Source organism: Cyanistes caeruleus, chromosome Z (assembly GCF_971803275.1).
Source record: "Cyanistes caeruleus chromosome Z, bCyaCae1.hap1.1, whole genome shotgun sequence".
Lineage (NCBI taxonomy): Eukaryota > Metazoa > Chordata > Aves > Passeriformes > Paridae > Cyanistes > Cyanistes caeruleus.
The window spans coordinates 36,325,968-36,352,427 of record NC_141732.1 but is presented as its reverse complement, the minus strand read 5'-3'; the positions used below and the strand labels follow the sequence as shown (position 1 = coordinate 36,352,427).

Here is a 26,460-nt window from a genome sequence, read left to right as displayed (position 1 = left end):
CCCTTCAACACATACACCCAAATTTCCAGTGCATAGTGCAGGTAACTCTTCACAAAGAAAGAAAATGCAGCAGGAAGTTACCAATTCCTTGACATGTCTGAAGAAGCCTGGAACATCTATATTCTCAGAACATCTTCAGGGATGCTGCAGGGAGAGCTGCTGGGACTAAATGCCTTAAGCACTCTTTCTCAGAGGAATGACTCAGCTCAGGAGTAACAGATTTTACATCTCTCATCTACCCAGTTTGAGACACTGGATTTTAAGCTGGCCAGGCAGCTGGGAAGGGTCAGCCTCAATAGACTGGAAAGGGCCAGTGAACAGTGCTGCTCTCCATTCCCAATACCTGTGTGCCTCCTCAGGAATGCCTCAGTACAGGAAGAGCTCTCACTCAGTCTTTGCAGGGAGATGGGAAGAGGCTGTGGTAAAATCCTCCATGTACTTTGGGTGGGAGTGTCAGGTGTGCGAAAGCTCCCTGGTAAAATGCTACACAGAAAAAACTGCTGCTAGACACTTGGAGGAGCAGAAAGTCAAAGGAAAAAGGAGAATGTCCCCTTGACCAAGGTTTTTATCATGGCTCTGCCTGATAATCTTTAGAACCATGCTCACAGAAACCTAAGCATACAGGTTTAACACTGAATCAGATTTTTAAACCTAGGCAAACTGTGTGTTGGAGGTAATCTGAGGTAGTCTTGGCATCTGTGCTGCCCCTGGAAGAAGAGGACTGGGAGGATTGCAGAGCAGACAACTGAGCTTCACCAGTGTAGTCTGGCATCTGATCTGCAAATGCTGCCAGAACATGTTGATTCAGTTGACTACCTTGATTGGGAAAAAACAAGCCATATGCTCCCAGCTGCTCTCTCTCCAGCAGCCCTCAGATGCTTTAGGAACAGAGGTGTATTGGGCTCCTTCACAGGGTGAAGATGACTCTGATAGATTTTCCTTCTCTGGCAGGAGGCACCAGAGCAGCTGTGGTTCTCTCTGTGAGAAAAGATTTCCTGTGGGCAATTGCAGTTCTTCAGAAGTACCTTAAAAAACCTTGTTAACTGCTTTTTTAGACATGGAAGAGAAACCTGTGGGTGACAGAGCCTTTTGTTGAGTCTCTCCTCTAGCAGGGGTTTTGACTTCTCTTTTGTCTCCCAAGTTCAGGCCTGGTATGGCTGCTGTGCTACATGTAGGACTTGTACATTGGGATAGGCTGCATAAACCAAGGAAGGCATTCTCTTTAGCCCCTACCCCAATCTCTGAGAAGGACCCTCCTGGAAGTGCTCTGGAGGTCATGTTCTTGTCAGACTCCCAGGGAAGAGACTTTCCTGGAGCTCTGAGAGAGACTTCTCTGAAATAGTAATGGATCACCAATTTACATCCATGGCTCTGTGGTGTTTCAGGACTTTCTACAACATGCCTGAGGACAGACAAAGTTTCCTGGCCAAAAAGAAATCTTGGTTTTGGTTTTACACCTTGTCTTCCAGACTGGACATCGAAATCAGCCAAGCTGAATGCAACAGTTCTGTTTTAGCAGTCTCTGAGGAAAAGTCAGCTTGGTCTTCAAGGGTCAAGCCTTCCTAATGTCCGTGGGAATGGTCTGTGGTAGAACCTTGGGGAATTCAGGAGAACTCTCCCTTGAAAACAACTTTTTGCTGAAATTTGTGGACAAGCCTTTGACTGGGGACTGAGCAATTGGCTCCTCTGCAAAGGATAGTTTCTATGCTCATCACAGCTAGGTGCTGGAACTGCTGGCATCTTGTGCTGGCACCATAATGAACCTTCCCCACTTAAAGACAGAGAGGTGCAGGGTTGGTGTTAATTAGCCAGAGATCACAGTATGGTGTTTGTTTGTCAGATGTTCATCTCCTCCAATCTATCCCTCTGAAGGGAAAGCTAACAAAAGAGGTGGCTTAAGTGGGTGCAAGGTCCTTCTCTCACGGATCGCCCTCTCCAACTGGCAAAATGCCATCAGCCCTCACTGAAGCCCAAGCAGCAGCAGTCACCCAAAGGCAGCTGTTGTCCCACCTCAGGGTGCAGCTAGCGTAGAACTGGACTCCCTGCCTGGAAGCCTTGGCAAGATTCCTGAAGGCACAGCAACAGCTAAACAAGAACGATCCTGAAGACAAGAGTGACACCCCATGGAAAACCAACTCCTCAGGTATTCATGGTAACAAACAAGCACTTAGAGACTCAAGCTGCAGGCTGTGTGTGATAAAGCACATTTAAAGCTCTTCATAGACTCATGGTATTACATAGAATGTTAAAGTTTGGAAGGGACCTTCAGGATCATCTAGTCCAAACATCCCCCTGCCATGGGCAGGGACACATCCCACTAGACTGGGTTGCTCAAGACCTTATCCAGCCAGGGGGCATCCACAACCTCCCTGGGCAACCTACTCCAACATCTCATCACCTCCACAGTAAAGAACTTCTTCCCAATGACTAAGCTACACTTTTCTTTCCGTTTTTTCGTATCCGTTATTCTCTAGGATTGAACAGCCCCGACTTTCTTAGCCTGTCTTTGTAGGGGAAGTTCTTCAGTCCCCTTATAAACTTCACGGCCCTTTTCTGGACTTGCTCCAACAAGTCCACGTCCTTCCTGTAGTGGATCCCAGAGCCGGATGCAGGGTTCCAGGTGGCTCTCACCAGAGCAGAGCAGAGGGGCAGAATCCCCTCCCTCGCCCTGCTGCCCACACTGCTTTGGATGCAGCCCAGGATGCGGTTGCCTTTCTGGGCTGGGAGTGCACGCTCCCTCTTTGGCAAGCTGAGATCAATAAATCGGTTTACACGTAGCCAGCGGACACAGCTCCCACCCTGTCCCTACGCTTTTCCGGGGAAGGAGGGCGGTTCCGCTCCGTCAGCGCGGCCTTCCCGGCCTGGCACAGGGAGCGCGGGCGTGGCGGTGCGCACCGCCCCCGTGTGGGGCGCGGGAGAGCCGCAGCCGCCGCCGCCCGCCCCGCGGCACCGCCGGGGGGAGAGTCCCGGCAACCGGCGGCGCCGGGACAGCGGCCACAGCGCTGCGAGTCGTGAGCAGCGCGGCGGGCAAGAGACCCCCCCCACCTCGGCCGCGGGGCTCCGGGGGGCGGGGGCCCCTCGGCCCCTGGGCGTGCCCTGGCGCGTCTGCAGCGGGCGGCCGTGGGGCCCCGCTCCCCGGCCCCGCGGCCCTCGCGGCGCCATGGGGCCGCTGCTGTGGCTGCTGCTGGTGCCGCTGCTGGTGCCGCTGTGCGCGGGCTCCGCGGTGTACGAGGTGTACGTGGATGCCCGGCGAGCCGAGCGGCCCCTACAGCACTTTTGGAAGAGCACTGGCTTCTGGTAAGCGCGCACCGCCCGGTCCCGGGCCCCCAGCCGCTGGGCAGAGGCTCTTCGGCCCTCGCCTCGGCTGCGTCCCGCCCTCGCGATCCCCCGGGCGTGCGGGCGCTGCCTTCCCGGAGGAACCGAGGCTTTCCCGGGCTTGCTGCTATGGGATCAGAGAACCCCGGCTGCCCCTTGCTGCTTAGCCTGGTGTTGGACCAGCTCCACAGTGTAGGGTGGGATGTGGGATGTGGTCAGTTGATATGAACTGGCCAAAATAGGCCTAGTCGACATTCCTTCCCCTTCTCTGGCTTGCTTCCTTGCCCCTTCGAACATACAAAGTCCATCTTCTTTCCCAGCACAGTACATATGTTCATACTCAAAACTAATTTCCCTGTACTTTTCAGTGTTTCCATTGCCAAGGCCCCTAAAGGGCCCCAGGAAAAAGTTCTGATAGTTCTAGCACTACCAAACAAAAGACGGATAGTTTTAGGAATTTGTTCTTCTTGACAGACGTTTTCCAGATGCACCACCGGATGCAGCCAGTGGGTCAAGTTGACCCAAGTTTGAGGGAAGGCAGTGACCATGCAGAAATCCCTGTATTCTGGTCATGCCTTCCTGAAGAAAGCCTGGTCTTGCTCAGCTAACTGGGGTTGGAAGAGCCTTTAAGTTTTGTGAGACTACTGAAAGCTTTTAGCAGGCATGAAAGCAAGAGATAGTATATTCCACTGCCATGCTTGTATCTTACTTTAAAGTGATTATGATCTCCTTCATTTAGGCATACAGTGGGTTAAATAACACTTACATGGAAAAGAATTGCAATAGGGATGGAATGAGCGTGTGCTTTGGAAAAAGGAATGTGTCCACTTTTTTTGTATAATGCATAAAAGTCCCTAAAAAAAAACTTGCAAGATTTTTCTTTCGTTTTCTTGGGGGGGAGGTGGGGAACAGAACAGGATCTAAAATACATTCTGATGAAGAGAAATGTTTGGGCTTTCAGGTTTGTTTTTGGGGTTTTTTTGTTTGTGTTTTTCTTTGGGTTTTTTGTCTTGTTTGTTTTTGTTTTGTTTTAAATTTTTTTTGCAATATTAAGAAGCATTAATGAAAATCTGCCTTAAATAAAGTCCATAAAAAGAGTTCAGCCCATTTAAACTGCAGCCTATGAAGCAGTCCTAGTTTTAATTGTGTGACAAACTTTGGAAAGCTGCAAACATGAAAGACAGGTAAAGAAAAGACGGAGGAACAGGAGCAGAAGCAGAGGCTATCCATGGGTCAGCGGTTACTCTTTTACAACACCTGGCCATCACTAGTATTTCTGAAAATCCCTTGAAAGCTCATGCAGTGGCACAACTGAGTTCCAGCTGCTAAAGCTTCTTTTCTGGGCAAGTGCCCAGCTGTGGATCAGCAGCTGAGAAAAGCTGGGACAAGGCTTGAAGTTCTCTTGGATGGGCACTTTACACTCAGAACAGGAAAGGATGGATACTGATAGCACCACTAACAAAACCCACTGTTCTGTCAGCTTTCTTTTGTATCCCGTCATGGTTTCTGTAAGATTTCTCTTAGAAGGTGTGAATTTCAGAGTATTTATTCAGTGTGGACTAAGGAAAAATAATTGTCTTTGCCACTGTTGAATGGAAGCCAGTTTGAATTTCAGAGTAATAGTAAAGCACTCTATCAGATCTGATTGTTACCATTGTCCTTATTCACTGGCACAATTAAAAAAACCCAAATGGCTGATACATTTTTAGTAAGAGTGTAGCTGGTAATTTCTCAATATCACTTGAATGACTTGAATCTATTTTATGGAGATGGTTTTCAAGTGCCTTGTATGCTGGTGAAACTGCAGAGAGGGGCTCACATATATCGGCTGATTTGTAATAGGTGTTACGAAGTGGTTTGTGGAAAGACTTGAACGTTCAGGTAAGGATGCAGGACATGGGGTAATAGATAGGCAGTCTCAGTTGTGTCAAGTTCTTGTCCAGGTGGGGTCAGGTGTTTCTCCCTTTGTAGACAGATGGTTATACAGTAGCAGATTCATTGGGTAGGGCCCTTGGTGGCAGGATGATTATATGGATGGGTACGGAGTAAACAAGGATGACATAAATTACTCCTCCCAGCAGAGGAACAGTCAGCAAAAATCTGGCCAACATCATAGGAGCCAGACTACAGCAGGCAAGGCATAGACTAGAACAGTTTTTAACAGTTTGTATACAGTGTGTAGTTAGAGCACAAGTCATCTCTCGCTGCAGTGTAAATACATATGGATGTATTTTACTAAGCCTAAGGGACAGTGTTGTCCTTCTTTGAGGGACAGTTTTATCCTTCTTGTCATACAAATGGTTTATCATTCAGAATGTGCTTGATAAGAGGAGGCTTAATTGAAGTCCTTAAGGATGCCCAGACCCAGTGAACTGTGCAGCGTTCTAAGTTGCTGACTTGTGAAGGGTGGAATTGAAATCTCCATCTTGCAGTATTTTTCTGTGGAGATAGGAACGACAGAATTTTGCCACAGTGTAATGTTAATTTCAGTGGAATAAGTAGACATCAAAGTCAATATGATTGTTGCTGTACAGCCATGAGCCTGTTAAACTGCTTGCAGAATCAAGCATAGAAACCTCAAACTGTACATTCCTTTGCTTTCTAATGCTTAAGGGCTAGCTGAACATGACTGAAGAATGTGAAGGCTCTAATTCTGCTTCTAAAAAGTGTAGTAGCTTCCACAGCAGAGAAAGAATTGATGTCATTACATGAACTTCAGTAGGTAGGTCAAGCCCACCTTCTTCTTACTGCAGACGTCATCAAGTCTGACTTCCACTGTAAAGCCTGAAAGACAGTGAACTCCTTTATGATTGGTTACTCAGAGACAAGGCAATTGCCACTATTAGGTTTCATCTGGCCACTCTTAGCTAAGATCATTGTGCAGCAGTGACTGCTGGCAAGGTTTTCCTTTGAGTGTAGCACTGAGGTGCACCCAGGTCATGTTCTACTTTGCCAAACAACAATGTATAGCCAGTTGGCTTCAAATAATCTGCAATTCCATTTTGCTTTCATCTCATGTTAGGCAGTGCTCCTCATGCCATGTAGGAACATGTGGTGGTGTATGGATGTAACATAGGAATATTTGCATGCCCAGAGGAGCTGTTATTTAATATTTCAATGTGTTTCTTTTCTGTCCATGTTTTCCTGAAGCCCTCCTTTACCTCACAGCCGTGCTGACCTGTTTGACCTGAGCAAAGATCAAGAGCTGAACCTTGCCTACATTTCTTCTGTTCCACATGGCGGCATTGAACAAGTTCGGATTCACTGGTTACTGGAATTAGTTGCTCTTAGGTAAGAAAACACCTCAAGTTGAGGTCTAGGAAAATGTGACACATTAAAGGGTCCAACAGGTGCTCACTTTGATGTTTATCTTAGCTGAATTGCAAGCTGGGCATATCTTTGCTCCTGTAGAAGTCAGCTAAGTTCCAACAGATGGGAGTCATTCTGGAATTTTAAGAGATGAAGAAAGACACTGTGTCTACTGCGAAGCTGAGGGACTTGAAAGATGGCTTACTTTTTAGTTCTTTAATGTAGGAAACATGATACAGAAAAAAAAAGTCCAACAAATGTAGACACAAGCCTGATTTACTGAGAGGTCCAAATGAAAGCTGCCACTACTCCTTCTGCCTATATTAGGAATTACTTTTTGCTTCCTGAAGCCACCTGTGCACTGCATTAATTGACAGGTAGTGAGACTTAAAACAGGGTGGATTCAGGTAATACCAGTTAATACCCTGTTCCAAAAGGTTTCATATACAAAAACCTTTAGTTTTAGGAAAATACATGTCAGAGTTTAGGAGAAAACTTAGAATTCATTGCCTTTCAAGTCCCTTTTAACTCATCTTGAACACACTGTTGTTAAGATGCCCAGTGGAAACAGCTAAATAGCCAGATGCCTAGAGCAGGAGGAATTGGTCTATGAAGAAAGACAAACCATAAAAACCCCATGAAAAATTGTAATAGCTGTTAAAAGTTCTGCCTGGCTTAGACTCTTGCTGAGCTGAGCATATTTACAATCCACATCATTGTTGCATCTACTATCCCAGGCACAGAATAATGGGAATTTACCACTGTGGGGAAACATCAGGGAAGGAGAGCTCAGGCTCTGAAATTGGCGTGTGAGCAGAGGAGTAGGGAATTTCATAATGTGCATTAAGAACAGAACTTTTCTTTCCCAGTATTAAGATATGCCTGTGTGTGTCAGTTTTTTAGGAAGGTGGTCATAATCCTGCGCACAGTTAAGTACTGCATCAGTACTCTAGGATGGCCTCTGATAGTCCATCTGTGAATACAGCAGGTAACAGAGCTCCTCACTCTCATCTTTCCCTGTGGAAGTTTCCATTAAACACCCTTTCCTGTGTGTATTTCCCTCTCTTACTGGGCTGTGGAATATGTACTCTTGGAGTGAACCAGTGTCAAGGACAACTGTCACTGGTCACCACTTCCGGAGTCCCTGTCTTAGAGATTTCTCCTGGGAGATGTATTGAGTCTTCCAGATTTCTGTAACCAACTCACTTAGGAAAAATCAGTAATTACCTTCAGAAAGAAAGCAGCCACACCTACGCTTGGAGCCCAGAATCCCTTCTGGCAGCCTTTCTTAGCTGTGCCATTGTGTTGAATTGGGCTTTCCACATGACTGAGGGAGAGGAATGCCTCTATGGATTCTGCTCAGCCTTTGTGGACACTGAGCCACTGAGTCTTTTAAAAAAAGTGGGATACAATCCTTGATATGATCAAAATTCTAGGACTGTGGAAATACAGCAGCCAATCAAGGAGTCCCCAAAAAAGCTGTAGTGTTTTAAAGGTAGGATGCTAAACTACTAGTCTCAATCTTTAGCCCATCTTTGATATGTAAAAATTAGAAACTGGTGCTGTTTAGAAGTGAGCTAAAATGTCTCATTTTGCAAAAAAAAATGTGCATTTGTCAAGGAGAAGAAGACATTTTAGTTGTGGGAGAGCGACCAGTGCACTAAGTGTCGGCAGTTTTGAAAGGGGAAGGAGCATGGAGCCTGCAGACACTGGGACTGAAAAAAAACAATAGGAGCAGGAATGCAAGTCTGAGCAGAGTTCAGTGCTGATGCTTAATTTTGTGCATGTATAAATCTCTTTCTGAACCAGTGATTTCCAAAAGGATGTAAAGAGGCTTTGAGTGCAACCATCTGATTGCAGTACTGTATTAGATCATGGGGTTGATGAGTAGAGAACAATCCTTGGAATGTGGAGATGGGCACTTGACTGAGGAATAGAACTTAGAAAAAACAGAGGACCTCGGTGAAAATCTAACAGAGGCTTTGTTTTTTTTCATAGCTGCTGCCATCTGTAAAAAAGGTGACACAAATGCTTTTGCCAAGAAGTAGATGTGCTCAAATAAAAGACTGCCACCTTCCCCTTCTTATTTCTGTCATGGTCTTTCGCATTGTTTCCTAATCCCCCAATATCAAGTACATCCCTTTATTTTAACATTTCCTAGTAAGAAATTGTCCCTCTTCATCTTTGTCTGTATTCAGAGTCAGCCCCTTATTTTGCCACCTGTGAAAGGAAACCATAAGGCAAACTGTTTCCAAAGAACTCCTAGTTTTATTTTCCAGCCAATAGCACACATTTGTCTCTTGGTCTTGGTCTTGTGACAGAAGAATATTCATGATTGTGGAGTAATCCAGGGTGTCATTCATAGACTGGACAGTTCCCAGTAAATAGAGCTATTTTGACACTTCGACCACACGTTCTGGCCATGCTTCTCTAGTCAACAAGACAGGACACGATGAGCTGAAAACTGTGGCTCTTTGCCAAGTTCCAAGGGACACACATAGTCCACAAGTTAAGAATCCTTTCCCATTCTTATGTAGCAGTACTAAGATCTGTTGGATATATGATACATGGTAAATCACAAGGCATCACAGTGAACAAAAATAGTCAACCTACATGAAGCATTTAACATTTCCTAAAAGGCATATAATGGTTTTTACTTCAATATTAGTATTAACCTAGTTGGAATTACAAGCCTATCCCCAGCTCCTTTCCAAGACATGATAGCTAATTTCTGATAGATTAGGAGAGAAGAGAATCAGCAGTTTTTGTTAATTTTCAATCTTTGTATCTTTAATCTTAGTATAACTCAGTATAGCAAACACAGAGGTTCCAGAAAAAGGCTTGCTTTTTTAGTTACCTTTTACATACTCCTTAGAAATAATTCAGTCTGCCAACATCCCTACATCATAGTGCTGAAGCTGTTTCCATGCTTTGTTTGACAATGTCCAATGCAGTAGATGGTGAACCAGCTCTGCCAATAAAACCAAAACAGGAAACTGTTCTTACAGTTTCTTCTGACCAATAGTTTCTTTCTTCATAGTGTAAGTTCTAAAGTTTACCTTCTGTCTTATGTGTAGCTAAGTTTCTTTACTTAGGTATCCTTTGCTACCACACTTAAAATAAATACGGTGAAAAGGAGACTTCCCACTCTTACTTTCTTATCCTCTTCATTATTCTCCAGAGACTCTTCTTAGGATACACCTTCCATTGGAATTTCTCTTTTTTTTTCTTTTTTGTCTTTTAAAATGAGATTAATCTGGAGTTAAGGATATCTTTTCATGTTTTTTCTTTGTGTTCTATGTTGGTAGCTGGATCCATAAAGCTAAAAAAAGTGTAGATTGGTAGGGTGTTTTGTTTTTCTTCCAAGGACAGCTTGCTTTAGCACAGTGGCCTAAGAGTGTCTATATTGAATACTGTCTGGTAGTAACCCTTCTAAACCCACTTGCCTTGCTAGCCCAAACAGGACCTTAAAAGAGGTATTACCTGATCAAGGAATGGTTACAAACAAAAGCAGGTACAAAGCAGTTTTTGTCCTTGGGCCCTGCTCACTTCCTTTTACAACTGAAAGAAGCTAATCATACCAATTCAGCAATTTAAATAGTAATGTGGATTGTTTTATGACAGGAAAATACTGCTAATGATCAATCCTTTAATCTCATGTCAGATGTTTCTGTCAGGTTTTGCTGCTTTAGCATTACTAACAGTGTGCATCTGATAGGCTTCTTTTGTAATGAGAGCATGAGGCATCGGCCTTGAATAACCTAATACTGTGCTAGTCCTAGTCCCTGTGAAGATACTTTTTGTCTTTTAGAAGTGCACTGCTTTTCCTCTAAGAAAATACTTGTTTCTGAGAGCCAGACAGGCTCTGGGACACTTGGAGAATCTCAGTTTGTTTATTCTTTCATTCAGTGACCTAAAAAGTTGAAATGAACAAGTCATATGATGTGTTGACTTCACTTTTTTTTTTTTTTTTTTTTAATGGGACAAGAAATGGCTTCTACATATATGGAACATGTTTCTAGAGTCTGTTAGTTGTGAGATACAGCTGTGATAGAATTTCCTTCCATGCTTGGTTATGTCTGAACCTGACATGAAAAAGGAGAGAGAGCGAGCACAGCTGTCTTACCTTCTGTGCAGGTAATTATAAACTTGAGTATGAAATAGAACATTCTGCCCATGCCATGGGCCAGAACAGTGAATACTGCATTACAGTCAAAACCCAAGTATATTCTTATTTGTGAAGAGAGATATGCATATACAGCAATACAATTGATGACATAAAGCATAATGAACAGCAGTTAATGCAAATTATTATAGAAAGTAACCAGTCCCAGAAAATACAGTCTAGTAGACCTCAAATCAAAGATTAATATGATAGGAAAAATATGCCAAACAAACAAAATCCACACAACATCTGTAGTATGTACAATCAGTGGTGAAAGTTTTTCAGCATGGAGGGATACACAAGTTACGAAGCATTGCTCCATTTACTTGACCCATGTATGTTACTTGTAATACTTTATTAGCATTGCATCAGAGAAGACCAGCCAGGCAGTTCTGACTGATCTATCAATCCCCTTAAAGAAAACTCACAGGTTTACCTTCCCACCCTACCCTTATTTTCTCTTGTTTTTCTTTGAACCCAGGCAGGCATTTGTAGGAAGATAGTGATGTGCTGCAACACAGCTCTGAGGTTTTATGTTTGATGGTCCTTACGTATCCCTGAATTAGAGTTGCATCTGCCCACCAGAGGCAACTTATTTTACAGGGTGGTACAACTAGCTAGGTAGCTGCCAGTTGAAGCCATTCATTTTTCTTAATCCTGTTTATCCTTTTACTAGTTAAAAAGTTGTGCATCAGAGTCATATTTATTCCAGCATAATTAGGGGTATTACAGTAACTAATTATGACAGATTTAATCCAGTAGAACAGATGAGTCCTGTGACTCCAAAGCCAGAAATTTTTGGAAATGGTAATTTTGAGAGGAACCTGAAATGGATCATGTTTTCTTCTCCTGTGGCAGGTTACGCTGTTAGGCTTGTGTGATCAAGGAGGAGAGATATTCAACATTCCACAGTATTTTATACATTTTATTTTTATGCTAACAGTGGGGACTTGTTTAGGTGTACACCTAGAATGATTGGAAGGGGCAGGGCCTTGCAAGCCACAGTTTAAACCATTATGTGTCCAGAATGCCATATTGATTGCATCTTGATGGAAGTGGCCTTCTTAATACAAACCAGCCATTAAATCATTGGGAGAGCAACTGGGAGAGCAGGCCTTCCACCACAACAATTCCCTGACATCCATGCTGGGTCACAAATGATCATGGTATCGTGGACAAGTTAATCCAAACTGCCTTTGCCTGCATTTTAAAGTGAAGGTGGGAGTCTAACCTTTCCATGCGTGTCCTGGGCTGCCTCCCCAGTGGCTGCTCTTTGTGGCATATGATATAAAGTGGAACACTTTGTGGGGAATGACTTTACAAAGCCAACAGTGTGTCTGATAATTTACTTGTTGCAAACTACCCCTCTCCATCTGTCACTTTGTAGTGAATCATCCCAGAAGACACAGGGTTAAACTGAACAATCTGCTGGAAGCTTTTGGTCTTTTGCAAACAGCACAGCATTATGTATACTGTAGAATACCATTTCCTGCATACATCCAAAATCCTTTCCAAAGTAACCTCCCCTTTTCAGAGAGTCTATCACTGAGGGATTGCAGCAAGCCAAGAGAACAGAAATGTTTAAATTCTTGTAGTCTTTCAGGATTTCCTTTAAAGTATTAACTCCAGTGGTGTCCAAAAATGAGATGGAAGAGCAATCTACAACAAGGGCTTGGAACTCAATTTGCTTAGGAACTAGTTGCAAAGTGGTTTCTCCGATGCCCAGTCCATTAGGAGTTCCGTGATTTCCCTTTTTCAGATGCTGCTTTTCTTTCTTCTCATATTTCTTCCTCCTAGCAGCTTCTAGGTTAGGATCTAAATTGGTCAATCTGTATAGAGACTTCAGGAAGTAATTTCTATTTGCATAGTAAAGTGGGGCCTCAAACCGAAATATTTTGACCTTTGGAACAGTAGAGAGATTTTCATATTCTAAATCATCCTCATAAAAGCTTGTGTCTTGGATCTGAGCAAGAAGGGCTGTCCGTGGCCGCTGGGTCCGAACAATGATGCATAACATGGAGAAAACAATGCCAACCAACAGCCCTATTTCTGTGCTGACCAAGGCAGAGGCAGACATGGTAACTACCCAAACAAGTGTGTCCACCTTATTCACATGGTACCGTGCTGGCACATCTCGGAACTTCCTCAGGGCTCCCCGAAGGCTGACAATGATAATACAAGCCAGGACACACTTCTGCAAGGAGTAGAAGAGAGGTGCCAGGAAGAGCAGCACCAACAAAACCACCATTGCACTAATTACTCCAGAGATTTGAGTCTGGCAGCCTGTAGATGTTTTGACGAGTGTTTTTGCCAGAGCTGCACTGGTTGCAAAAGAGTGGAAGAAAGAAGGAATGATGTTGCAGAACCCCACAGCAAACATTTCCTGATTGGCTCGGATGGTGTAAGCATATTTCTTTGCAAACATTTCAGAAAGGGATACAGTGAAGACAAAACTGACTATGGCAAGAGGCAAAGCATCTAGAGCAACTCGGAGCATTAAGTTGAACTCTGGTACCTTTGGAGGGATAAATCCTGTTGGAATAGCTCCAGAAACACTGGATGCATACACTTCATTTAGCTTACCATAGTGTGACACTAATGTTGCCACAACAATAACTACCAGCTCTGTGGGAAGAGGAAATTTCAGTTTATGCTTATACCTATCTCCGAGTTCCTTAGCAGTGACCAGCACTACAATACAAATGGCACTTGTGATGACATCACAAAGGTTAGCCTGAGAAATGTTCCGGAAAATGTTAATCCAAGTAATAACAAGCATCCCGTGCCCTTGGCTACGTGGAATTTTTATTCCAATCAGATACTTCACTTGAGCTGTTAAAATGGTTAAGGAAGCACCAGTTGCAAAGCCATCTAGTACGGACTCAGATAGGTACATAGATACGAAACCCAGACGGAAGATCCCCATTAGAACCTGAGGAAACAGAAGAGGAAAAATAAAACAAACCATGAGCTGTAACCATTACTGCAAATAATTAGGTTCAGTTGGGGGAGAACTAGCTGAAAGCCAATATTGGCTAATGGCTATTTCTTGAAACAGGAATTATCATTTTTTGTTTCCAGTCTGTTTTAAAACGTGATTCCTTTTACTGTTGTGGAATCTACAAACCCAAGAGGTGAATGAGGAGTTTGAGACAGGGTGGTCAGTGGAACATATGTCTGAAGTGACTCACTGAATTGGCTTGCCTGATTTTTATTCCACATGCAAAAGAAGAGTGGGTCCAAAATACTTCTGTAATACCAAAGTCAATTTTCATTTTTTTCTGTCTTAAAGTGAATAAAGTTAAAATGTATGGCCTATTCTGTGTAAACAAAACTTGAGTGACAACAAATAAGATTCCTTCTTTAGCTTTTGTATTAAAGAGCTTTTAATTTTAGCCCTGTGGACAGAGGGAAGAATGGAGCACAGATGGCCTTTGTGGCATGCGTAAGATCAGAAATGGCAGAACAGCCCACAAAGTCCACAATTCTTTCCTTAACTAGTTGATTCTCCTTCCTTAGGTGGCTTTGAAGAACCCAGCTTCACAAGGGGATTTTTTGTTCATACATGTAACCTGAAATTTCTTACTACAACAGGGAGATAGCTAGCTCTTTCTGCATTCATACATACATACACACACACACACATATATACACACACAGAGTTAATAGATAAGTATGTTCATGGTGCTTCCCTCTGTGCTCTCTTGATATCCTTGTGATGGCAGCATGTTGATAAGTGTCAAGCACAACCATTTTCTAAAAAGTAGGTTAGTCAGTCTATTTCTCGTTTTTTAAAAAAATTATCTTTAGGACAGCAGTTAGCACCCCCTTTCAAAACACTGAACTGCATATTCTGAACATGTAGAAGTAGTTGAGTAGGTGTACACCTCTATTAAAATATTAAGGGAAAGAGAGATGTTTCTTCATTATTAAGGTCAAAGCTGCATGGGAATTTCCTACATCTGTATTGGGCCTCATTGTCCCATGAAAGGAACAAGGCCAAGAAGCAGAAGAATATCAAAACAATGTTAATGTTTTTTCCAAAGACTCTTGTTTTACCTGTGTTTGCTAGCAACTAAGAAAACTGCATGCCTTATGCTGTCTCTGAGTTGCCTACACTTAGGCTTCCTGGAGAAAATATGTCCAAGGTACATTCAAGTTAACTGATGATGTATCTCATTGAAAGACAGTCAAAGCTTAGGTCATGCAAAAAAGCTTTAGGAGCTTCATACCTTGCCTCTGGATGTCAGCAACCACTTACCTGATACACTCCAGCCATGAATGTCAAGGCTGTAGCAATGCCAATAGCGTAGCACTCTTTCCCACACTCGGCATTTATCCCCACAATGGTAAGGTTGAAGGCAGTTGTGTTGGACAGATTGTCATTCTGCAGTGAGCCATCACCCGAGGCTGGTGAGGCATCATCATTCAAGTCAAATCCAGCCAAGAGAAGTTCTCGGTCCACAACTTGTCCCACCATTAAGCTTATCAAGCTGAAAATGCCAACTGAGACATGACGGGATGTGCCCATTAAGAAATAGATGATGTTGGCAAAGAATGATGTGTAGAGGCTATAAATGGGCTTCAGACCTGCCAACAGTGAATATGCAATTGCTTGAGGCACCAAAATGATCCCAATCACTAACCCAGACATAACATCCCCCCAAATGTATTCTTTGCATCGGTACTTGGGAAGCCACCGTAAAACGGGAAAGAAGTCCATAAGAAAGTTCTTCAGCTTCTGTGGTGTGCAGGTGCAGCTCTTTCTCATCTTAGCTAGCATGACTTCTTTCCAGTTAGTCTTGACATGAGTCTTTCTTTCCATGAGAAAGCAGGGTGAAGTGTTTTCCATTCTGGTAGCCTCAAGTGGTCTTTCCATTTTCCCAGTGTTTACTTCATTTATGTGTTCCTGCAAAGTGAAGAAAATATCCATCAGGCTGCAATTCGTGAAGGTTTTTTTAGCACAGTTCCTTAACTCTAAAAGTTTGTCACCTGATTTTGCTCTTAAGGAAGCATCATCCCAACAAAACTCTCACAGGGCTCCAGTGATGCATAAGGCTAAAAAATTAATCTGCCCTTTCTTGCACACATTAAGGAGTACTTTCGATTGAATCCCGTTTGTTCTAATAAACAAAAATGGGGTTAAATTAGTCATTTTTTTGTATGACAAAGATTTCTGTCATCTATTCTAAATGTTCTGTCATAAAGGTCTTTTTGACCAGAGGCAGGACTTGATGGTGTGCAATAAACATGCATTAGTGAGGTAGGCTGTAATGTTTTTGTATAGCGAGTACGTCTTGTAGTCATTGATTAATAACTCTCATGGGGTATAATGATCTGTCACTGCAGTTATCATCAGCGCAGCGGAGAAAAATGTTTCTGGTAGGACCTGTAAAGCAGAGTTTTCTGGAGAGCAACAGTTTAGTCATACACAAAAGATATGTTCATAAACCATTGATGGGCTCTGTACCTGCTATGTAACATGAACTTGTTTGTAGATTCTGGATTGTTTTGATATGCAGCTTCTGGTAATAAATATCTACTCACAAATACCACCATATTGGCAACATATGGACCGATCATCATGACATTACCACGTTGGAAGAGTGCTACATGCTATTATTTTCAGGTTTAAACCCATAGTTACTCAACTTCGTTATCCCAATAATGAGATATAACAAATAATTATATGTACAGCAGAACAAACACAGCAGTGTTTCCTATGATTCTCCTAATTGTTTTCTAATATCTGATGGATGAGATTATTTGTATTCCTCTGATGGGGGTGCTTTTGATGTCTCTTGCCTCAATGGACACAACTGTTTTCACCAAACTCGACATTAACAGCCAGGATCTCTGCATCAGAGCTGTTTGGTGCCAGGAGTGGCACTGCAATAGAGTCAAAGCTTGTCTTAAAAGTAAAAGCTGTTCCTTTCCTCTTCCAGTGTTTAGAGGCAGACTCTGTACCCATCAGTTTCATAAAACTTGAAGTTAACTTACTGGCACAGTATTCTGTTGGTAAATTTTATCAGTTTTAGCAGTTAATACACAGTTTAGGTGCTACTGACAGAATTCTCTGTAAATTTCATAGGATTTTTTTGTTGTTAAGAAGAACATTTTGATTTGTTAATGTTTGGTCACAGCCTGTTAAGGTGTAAAATTCTGAATTTAAAAAAAGCATTAATGAATCCAACCTGGAAACATAATTTAAAAGCAAAAGAGCAGATTATCAATAGCCTGTAAGCTTTTGACCTGGAGCAGTCCAAATAGAGAGTGGCTTACTAGAAAGTCTTTTGTCTATCCTGCTTAGAAAGAGTTTTCAAGATTTTGATAACTGTGTTTTGCCACCAGATTGAAAGTAAGAAGATATGTGTCTGTAACTAGTGCAGAACTTTAAAACAAGTTCCCAGGTATTATGATACAGCATACAGATAAGTGATACAGCATGATTTCAAAGGCTATTCAAAGTTTAACGACAATTCAAAGCAGCATTTTCAAGTGTTATAGGTAATTTATAATGTGGTAAAAGGCAGAGCAGAGATTCTTGTGAGAATTGTGTGGACTGATTGTCCAAGTTGAAAAGGACCTGCATACTAGTCTAAACAAATATATTTTAAAAAATCAGTAGATTTTTATCCATCCCAATTACATAAACCCATTTTCAGCTCCCATTATATACATTTCTTTGTGTGCGTAAGTAAGGTTTATTTCCATCAAAAGGGAACACTAATTGCAATTTAATGTTATTATTTATAAAGATCCATGTCTATTTTTTTTATCAGTGCTAAGTTTGCTTTAGACCCTAATAAACTGCATAGTTATGCTACTCAAGATCTGCTTGGACAGGAAAATAGATTGGATCTAGTCTCTGTTAGAATGCAAAGGTGACGGAAAAGATAAATGAAGTTGCAGCACCAGGTGAGAGCATATGAATAAAGTTTACCAAATACAGAATGCTAGCAAGTTTAATAAAGACACTCATTTTAAAAGGCAAAATCCCAATACTTCCTGTCTTACCTAAATTAGTTTGGAGACTGAGAGAATTGTGCATGAGGACAGCAAGTCTTTATTCAAATGCCACTCACTTCTTACAGCCAAGTGAATTCAGCCAGCCAGGAAATAAATATTGTGCCCTTGCTCTACATACTTAAAAGCTACTGGGCAGTGCAATATCCAATGAGTGCTTTTTATAGGCTGCATCAAAGAGATTGCATCAGCTTCTGTACACTAGGCTCATATATTTAATAGCATAGTTGCTGTTCTCTGATCTCATACAATTTACCTGGAAGTAATTTGCTATTTACCAAAAAACCCCATTACAATTCAGATGTGTGTATTGTTTGTGCAACTCCCTGAGGGATAGTAGTGATTTTTAATACATAAGATGATTGGAGCATAATTTCTTTGGAAATCTATTAAGAGATCTTGTGTTTGAATAATAGTTTAGTAATATATATACTAGCTATACTGGCTTACTGGATAATCAAAATAATAGCTTTTTGTAAAAAACAACTAAGCCTCCCTGCCTCCCCACACTCCTCCCAAAAAAAGATAGTACAGTAAAGTATGTCTCTTCTGTGTTGAAACTGACCGGAAATAATTTTCTTCAGGTTTGTTTTTTTTTTTTTCTTGAATATAAGGATTTCCTTCATGTAAGTTACTGTTTATTCTGCTATATATGCTTTCAAATTCCATGTCAAATTAACATGGTAGCTATTAAGCAGTCAGCTCTCAACCTAGATTGGTATGCAGACGCTGTTAATATTTAAAGTTTCCTTGTTGCTTTTAGAATGCCGTAAAGCCACACCAAATAAGGGAAGGGGCATTGTTATCAACAACCCATTCTTAGCTGTGTAACCCAATAATTGTCAGGCTGTGACGCCTGTAATTCATTGCTTCACCTGAAGGAAATGCGATTCCACCCCAGATGTGTGCTATCCCCTTACACAGCCTAACAGAGCTTGGAGCTTCCAGCGTTCTTGCTATCTCCAAAGACAGAATGGAGGAGAGGAGATCTGTCTGCTGTTGTGCACATGAGCAGACTCCAGCCTTCTGCTTCTGGCACTGAGACAACACCATCCTCCAAAGTGGTAATACTTTAGCAGTATGCAGGAGCCCTAGCGGGGTCAGGTTACTAGTTCACCAAATGACCCATTTACGGCTTAGGTTACACTAACAAATGGAAACCCACTGTTCCTCCCTTTCTTCCTCCAGAGCTCCACAGAGCATAATGTTTGCATTTTGTTCAAGTCATCATTTGCTGAAAGAGCTGTTCTTAACAGGGCTGCACAGATGAAGCAGCACATAGCATAAAACACATTAGTTTGTTGCATTTGACTTAAGTATTGGAACAACTGTTTAAAACAAGTGAAAGGTTACTTGTGTGCACATTCACGTACATGTGTAACATTCACATAATTACAACAGGAAGTAGTTTTGTTTTTTTTTAATTGTACTTTTATGTTTGGAATCTTCACATTGAAATTTTTTCAAGTTTCCCTTGACCATATAAGCAAACATAATTCAGCAGAACCTTGTCTGAACCATTTATTCTTTCAGGTTAAATGCACTGACTCATTTTATTTTGTGAAAAAGAGAAACAAGGGAAGGAGCCATTCAAGCCAAACAAACTGCTGACTTTCCAACTTGCCTTAGTCCCGTTCTTCCTGTCTTTCCATCATGCCTGTGACCTACACAAAATGTCTCTTTAGGGGAAGAAACATTCATCACAATATGTTCATGTGGAATTTCTCTTCGCAGATTCTTCATGCTGCTGCCTGTATCACCATTCTGAATGAACGAATTGTTCTTTGTGAAACAGCACAACCCCCAAAATCTTTATTCTTTTGCATCCTTTTGCCTCCCCATCCTGACTGTCCACCAAAAAGTCTGAAGCTGTATCTCTAAAAAGCCCAGAAGAAGTAGCAAGGGTGAGCCTGTCTCCCTCTGCTGAGATATTTTAAATGCTTTATTTAGGGCAGAAGTCAGATGGTATCACAGCTCTGCAGTGAAATTGCTTTCTTGCTGAAATAGTGATTTCAAGTTTAAGTTATGATAGAGCCATTTAAAGAGTTTGAGCCAAGTGATGCTTGCTGTTTTCTTCACATTAGAACTATGAAAAGTTCACTAAAAGTTCACTAATATGGTTAGTGTGGATTTTGAATTTATTTGTTGCTTAACTCACTAAAAAACATCAGAGACATCAGTCTCATTAAACATTTGATTGGAAACACAGATGTTGAAACAAATTAAATTGTTCAAATTGCTCATCTTTCATATCAGAAACCTTTTCTGTCTCACAGAAACCTTTCTTGGCTCTAATGGCTATGATTACATTACTGTTCTGGTTTTGAGCAATGACACAATTTTGAAAAAGCTCCTTGGTTAGTCTCACAGTGCATAGATTGAATGTACAGGAGTGTGTTATTCTTGCAAACTGGGGTTTTTTTCAGAGGAAGGTACCTAGAAACTATGCCCCAGTGCTCTTTGACCCTTTATGGTGGCATAAAAACCTAAGCCAGCAATTGGTGCTTTGGACATATTTGAACAGATGTGGGGAGTACATTTAGTTTGTGAGGACTGACTGGTCTGAAATAAAGTACCCTGAGCTGCATGTACTATAAGGCAATACTGCTTTAGCACCTACTGCTTTGATTTATTAATCTGCTTTTGTTTGCAGGGTTGCTTAGATATGTCAACATAACCTAAAAGTTTTAGAAGTCATGAGGTGCTAAAACAGAACAAGTGAGATGAATATTTCTTTCTATCTTGCAATAGCTATTGTATTTTTGTCTTTAGAACTAAGATGTACTTGGAAGCAGAGTTAAGCAAGGTGCCAGCAACGAAAACCATTTTTTTATACACTGACCTAGCAAGTTGTCAGACTACAGGCACGGAACATGGCAATGCCTTTTAGGAAAATCATGTGAAACTTGATAGGCTAGGTTAGTTTTTTCACTGTGTTGGGATAAAATATTGTTGCTTCAAAGCATTTTTATGTTGAGTTTCAGTGTTACACTAAATCAAATGTGAAAGAGGAAATAGGATTCCAGCTTAGTGGTTTCTACAAGTCATGAAAGCCAGATCACGTCCTCTACAAATTAAATTGCTGTACTAAGGAGAGTTTTATTCTGAGAGTCTTTTAGATTTGTGTATTTCAAATTAAAATCTTCAATTCACAATTTTTATTTCCAATTGTAAATTGGTTTAGGATTTTCCAGGCAAGTTATCTCTTTATTGAGTGCCTGCATTCACCAGCAGCTGTGATTCAAGTCTTGTTTTCCCAAGGATTCTCAGTTCCATATTCCAGTGAGTAAGTTGACAGCCACTGACAGGTAACAATCCTAGAACTGATAAGCGGGCTGGAGCATGAGTATGAGTTCCATACATACAGTCAGCCAGCACCTGTTCTTAAGGCTAGCCCATCAAGATCATCTTTGGGAACGATCATACATGCAAATACAAATCAAGTAGTTTAACTCTTTGCAGAGTATTTGACTCTCTTTGCAGAGAGTTTAACTCTCTCTGCAGAGACAGATTTTGTTCAAGGATTCCAGAACATGCTGGTCTAACTATTGACATGCTCTTGAAGGCAAGACAGCATTATTCTGCCGGAGAGTCCTAGGACATGACCACTAAAAAAGCATTTCCTGTGGATTCAGAAAACATTACTGAAAATCTGATTTCTTGTTTTTGAGAAAGTAGCTGTTTCAAAGTGAAAGTCTGTTATTTAAATAAAAAGTCTTTCAAAATAGCTTTTCAGGACCCTGGTCATAATTCATAAAGTTGAATACTAAGCTCTGTTTTCTGCCCTGTGATTTTTCTGGGCATTGTTTAGCCATACTAAGCTGTCACAGAGAAAACCAAATTGATAGTCCATTCTCATGGTTTTTCTTGTTGTTTTCTGTGGCATCTTGTGTTTACTACACACTATAAAGATAGTATTTTGGAAACACTCTTTTTTTGGGAAAGACTGTACTTAATCCCTAAGAAAGTGCTCTCAGTTTCAATATCAATGTAGTACTTTAAGAAACAGATAAGCCTAGTATATGCCATTTTCTTAAATCAAAATAAAAACTAACCAAATGGTTGAACTCCTGGTTGAGAGTTTCAGGAAAGATAATTGCTGTACCATTTACAGCTGACTATATGTTTTACAGACGTTTGCTCAGTGTCTGCCTTATAAGCAATACTTACGAACAACAACATAATGATAAACCAAGAAACAATAGCATGAGCAAATAAGTGAAAAGAGGCAATTTTGCACCTTTGAAAACAGGCAAAGAACAAATTAACCTGAATTCAGAGGCACAGGAAGAGAGACAAATCTCTTACCTGGATAGCCTTTAAGACAGGAACGTACCAGCTCTGTTTTTGCACGTTGGAATGAATGGAAGTCTTCAGCCAGACATTTCTCTATTTGCATAAAGGATAATTATTAGCTAAATATTCCTCAAGGTAAGAATGGGTAGTTTTGGAATCTTGAGCTTGCTGTTTGGTCGTGTGTTGTCACTTGTATCACTTTGTAAAGCTGGATATATATGTCGCACTAGCTGAGGATTTGAGTTTAAATAATGCATAAGATTATTAATTAACTAGCGGTGATCCAAAAATTGTGCTGAGTTCAGGCTAGCACATCTCTGACCTTTGAAGCTACTTCTCATACGAGATTTGATTTGGTTTTTGCATCCTCATGTAACATTAGCTTTTGATTTTACTTGTTCAAGATGTATGAATAGAACATCCGTCTTGCTTGAGAATTATGTCCTTTGCAGGCTGGATTAAGTCCTGCTCTGCTCAGTGCGTAGGATGAGAGAGCTGGAGGTCAGAGTTCTGTTTCTACATGTCAGCACATTCAGATCACAATATTTTTTGCTTCTGTGTAAACCAAAGACTGTATAATGTAGGCAGATCAGCAGGACAAAGATATACTTCTGTTGAAAGTCTACTTCATTCTTGTGAGGTATATAAATGACCAAGTTCCCTCTCGGTTATCTTAGATCTTTGTGTAAGTGCAGACCTATCCAAGTGATAAATAAACATCCATCTCCTCCCCTTGACAAAGGTGATAGGTAATAGGTGATAGGTTACTAAGCAGTGCAGATTAACAGGTTGGGCACAAGGCCATGACTTGTATGAGCTGTATTCAAGCTGTACAAGCTAAGGGATGAGGACATGTGTCTATTTCTCAGCCAAGGAAGAACACGAGCTGGCATGCAGAAAGAATCTGAGATGGTAGTTGCAATGCCACAAAAAGACTGTATTGCTGGCACACAACCATGACTAGTGAGGGCCACTTTCCAGCATTGTCTTTTGTCCCTGTGCAAAAAGTTGTTTGCTGCTCTTTCAAAGTAAGAAGGAAACATAAAAATTGTGTAAATGAAAGTCAAAACTTAGATGAGGGAGGAATAGAAAGGGAAGCATCTTACATCTCACTTCTGTGATGTTAAGCTGGTCATGGATTCTTAAAACTACTGGCTACTGCCAGGAACTTAGACTTGGTGGTAGTAGTTGTGATTTTCTAAACCCAAAATCTAAAGGTAATTTCAGTCTTGCTAAAATCCTGTTTCTTGCTTCTTTGTAATGGAAGGCCTTGTCAACCATTCCTATCCCTTTCCCCTTTGATAAAGTACCCCTTATTAAAACTGCGATGCAGTAATACACCTTATCTGCATAATGAATTTTACACAATGGTTACAAAGATAGTGTGTTTCTTTGATTTGTGCTCTACAGAATTGAAGATTTCACTGCTTCTGTTAATTTGATTTTAGCCTTGCAATATTACTTCATTAAAAATAAAGTGACTTAAACTCAAGTCTCTCAAATTCATCCTTTCATCCATTTTATTGTCTAATTCTTAGAACTATCTTGCAACCTCCTAAAATGTATGTGCTGTCTGCCTCGGTACTAAGGCAAACCAACAAACTAAGTAAGTTTGTTCTCCTTTTCAGTGTGTCCACTATTTGGAAACTCTGTTACTTCTGGTATTTGCAGTCTTGGAATTTGCAGAATAATTGGGGTTTTCCCAATTTAACAATTTTGTTGACAGAGACCTTTCTGCATTTTTCTCCAATAGCACTTTTCCCCATATCAGGCTCCTAAGATAAAGGAGGATATTATTGTATCATTATCACTTTACCCCTTCCATATAAAGTTGTAATTTTGTTTTGCTTCAAGCTAGCCTAAAAATAACAGTTTTTTCTTAAATCTAAAAGAAAGAAACTTCAAATAATAATTTTGAATATTTTTTTTCAGTACGGGACAGTAGCAGTGAGGCTAAATATCTCTGGACAGGACAGTTCCACACAGGAAAAAAGAGACAAAATGAAGCTATCTCTGTAGAAATTTTGAAAATTACATAATTTTGACAGAACTGTGTTTTATGATGAACAGCTTTTACTTAACATACAAATACAGTGACAACAGAAGGTTCGTTAGTGGATTGTGGAGATGAGAGGTCATACTCCATTACATGAAGTCATTCATCAAGGCTTCAGTCCAGCAATAATTCTGAGTGGGCTGGTTCTGGCATCCTGGTTGAATTCTACTGACACTAACAGAAAGGACTCAGTTCTAAAAGTGCTGTCCTTCCTTGTCAGCTGCTGAGTTGTGGAACAGTGGTAACTGGCCAAAATAGGTACTACAATGAAACGCCTGTCTCTAAGAATAGGAACTACAGTAGGAAAGAACAATGATGAACCAGTAATTTTGAGTTTACAGGTGATTTTCCTTTGTGTGACTTACTATTTATGAAGAGATGCACAGTTTCAATTGGTTTAAAAACTGTAAAGGGTTAAGAGCAGAATTGAACAGAAGTACTTATGAAATAAATGATGTAAAGATATAAAATGTATTTGACTCTGTTGACACATTTACTTGAGGATTTCCAGATATTTCAGAAAAATTCATGGCATTGCTGTGTGTAATTCATAACTGGTAATCTAACTATTAAAAAAGTTAATGCGAAATTAGTCACATATGGATGGTTAATCTTAGAATCACAGAATCATCAAATCTTCAATAGTACATAGTCCAAATGCAATAACCATGTTCTTCTTTCTGTGCAAGTGTTTGAAGTTCAAAAATTCAGTGAATTAAAAACGCTCAAGCCTAATGCCTGCATTGTTTAAAGTGCCCTCGAGCCTCAGTTACTCTGTAATTTACCTTTATATCATAGCAACCAGGTGATGCGCCTAAAAAGGACCCATTTGGTTGCAATTTAATAGGAAAGATGGGTGTACTGAAAGTAAGCATCCACTCCCTTCCAATCCCCTATGCACTGCATCAGACGTTCCTTCTGTAGCTGTGAGAAATGACTGGGGCAGCTGAAAATTATTTTTATATATATACATGCAGAGAGTCATGTTATTGATTTTTTTAAATGAAAAAATCTGTAGTTCCTGTTGTAGGTGAATGCAAATTTGTATATTCAAAATTGAGGAAGGCCGTCATTCAGCATGCAAGCCCCTTTCTACTTCCCACTACAAAACCAATGGATTAGCACTTACCAAAGGCACAAAGTAGCTGCAGTAGTTCCACAACAGCTTTTTATCAGCACCCAGTAGCACAGTACCTCAGGATCACAGCTTTCTATAAGAGTAGATTAGAAATTGTATCATGATGTAGTGTGGGCCTTGCCAATTGGGTATTGCTCTCATAATGTTTACAGTGAGATAATATAAATAAACACTAGCACTGGAAAAATCTTTGTCCTGTAGAGTGTAATCACAGGTAAAAGATAAACTTTCAGTCATTGCATTACAGAAGCTGGTAACCTCTGACTTCTTACTCATCTCTGCTATTCTGCTTTAATAGATGTTGTTACACTGTGTGGAGTTCAGATAGAATTGCAGTTCTGACGCAGCTTTTTAAACAGTATCAGGGGTTTTATATACTTAATTCAATTAGATGAAAAAATACTCTTAATGTGTTAAATGAGATTAGGGCAGGAAATGTGTGGAACTGTCAATACACTTAGTGCTTCATTGTCAATGGTCAATCGAGATTTGTCCTTTGAAAAAGGATTTTTATTAAAATAAATCATGAGGGGGGTCTAACTGATGAATCTTATATCATAGGAAGAATTTACATAAATCAGCTGGCACTGAGTGTAAAATGTCTGAGCTTTCCTGCCTTTTAAAAAATCCTGCCTGTTTCATCCCCAAATAGCCAGACCTGTAGAAACAAAGCCTGCTTGATGAAGAAGAATGTTTCTACTGATATTTGTATATCTTAGAGGGAAATTTAATGTAGCAAGGATGGTCTCTCTAGAATTCTGAAGCTTGTTCACTCATTCGTTGAAATTTTGTCTAATCTTAACTGGATATTGAAAACCCATTTCTGGGTGCAAAGAAAACAGATGATTTCTTACTGCATTGTGAAGTAAATTTTCATATTTCATAAACACAGAGTGTAATGCATCTTTATATTGAAAGGGGAGATATCTTTCATATTAATGAAAGATTTTTAGGATGGGGGAAGAATGAAGGAAAAAGGGTAATACATGAACATAAAGATCATGGAATGTAAGAGCTATCATACTATATTTAATAATACACCACTAGTCTAACTTGTAACATCAAACCCAGGTTTCAAATAGAATTATCAGATCTCAATTTGTACAGACTTGTAGGTTTGCATCTCAGAGAAAACTGTCTATAAATCCAACTGGC

The 26,460-nt window shown here is 40.7% G+C and overlaps 2 protein-coding genes across 5 annotated transcripts in view; one reads left to right on the top strand and one right to left on the bottom strand.

Annotated features, from left to right (window-relative positions):
• Nucleotides 1–2,689: 2,689 nt before the first annotated feature.
• IDUA (alpha-L-iduronidase) overlaps nucleotides 2,690–26,460 on the top strand; it is a 46,103-nt gene continuing 22,332 nt past the window's right edge. Inside the window, exons 1-2 of the mRNA XM_086869920.1 lie at nucleotides 2,690–3,297; nucleotides 6,466–6,606. Of these exons, the coding sequence (XP_086726046.1) occupies nucleotides 2,690–3,297; nucleotides 6,466–6,606 (749 nt within the window). The remainder of the gene's footprint in view (nucleotides 3,298–6,465; nucleotides 6,607–26,460) is intronic.
• The window catches only part of SLC26A1 (solute carrier family 26 member 1), a 35,078-nt gene continuing 19,448 nt past the window's right edge, over nucleotides 10,831–26,460 (bottom strand). The window contains exons 2-5 of one of the 4 annotated variants that reach the window (XM_086869922.1): nucleotides 25,297–25,378; nucleotides 22,124–22,204; nucleotides 15,051–15,698; nucleotides 10,831–13,721 (exon numbers count right to left, since the gene is read on the bottom strand). In XM_086869922.1, the coding sequence (XP_086726048.1) occupies nucleotides 12,201–13,721; nucleotides 15,051–15,668 (2,139 nt within the window). In that variant the 5' untranslated portion in view covers nucleotides 15,669–15,698; nucleotides 22,124–22,204; nucleotides 25,297–25,378 and the 3' untranslated portion in view covers nucleotides 10,831–12,200. Of the gene's footprint in view, nucleotides 13,722–15,050; nucleotides 15,699–22,123; nucleotides 22,299–25,296; nucleotides 25,379–26,460 lie in introns of those variants that run through there. The other 3 variants (XM_086869924.1, XM_086869921.1, XM_086869923.1) reach the window with 3 other exon arrangements.